Source organism: Pygoscelis adeliae, unplaced genomic scaffold, assembly GCF_000699105.1.
Source record: "Pygoscelis adeliae isolate BGI_AS28 unplaced genomic scaffold, ASM69910v1 Scaffold628, whole genome shotgun sequence".
Taxonomy (NCBI): domain Eukaryota; kingdom Metazoa; phylum Chordata; class Aves; order Sphenisciformes; family Spheniscidae; genus Pygoscelis; species Pygoscelis adeliae.
Window position 1 is genome coordinate 81663 of NW_008825408.1, and position 354 is coordinate 82016.

At 63.6% G+C, this 354-nt stretch overlaps 1 protein-coding gene across 1 annotated transcript in view; it reads right to left on the minus strand.

Moving 5' to 3' along the window:
• FAM214B (family with sequence similarity 214, member B) overlaps positions 1-354 on the minus strand; it is a 10766-nt gene that overhangs the window by 962 nt on the left and 9450 nt on the right. The window contains 1 exon segment of the mRNA XM_009330417.1: positions 186-301. Coding sequence (XP_009328692.1) covers positions 186-301 — 116 coding nt within the window.

Consider the following 354-nt stretch of genomic DNA (forward strand, 5'->3'; position numbering starts at 1 on the left):
GAGACCCCATCCCTCCCCACCAACCTCTTCCTTCCCTGCATCTCCCGTCACCTTGTCTCCCTGCCAGCACCCCAGGGACCCTATGCTCCCCTCCGCTGTGCTGTCTTGGGGGCCACGTACCCCCTCCGCACAAGCTTTCTGGCTGTTGGCCCCCCGGAGCACACCGGGGGGCAACCGGAGCCCACCCAGCCCCCTTCCCATGGCGCTGCCAAGAGGCCAGGAGACGACTCACCACTTGGATGGTTCCAGCTTTGGGGACACTGTAACCCTTCTTTCCCAAGGCCTCCAAGTCAATCACTCCCTGGGGCAAAAGAAAGAGCACGTGAGAGAGGGAGAAAGCCCGCGGAGAGCCCA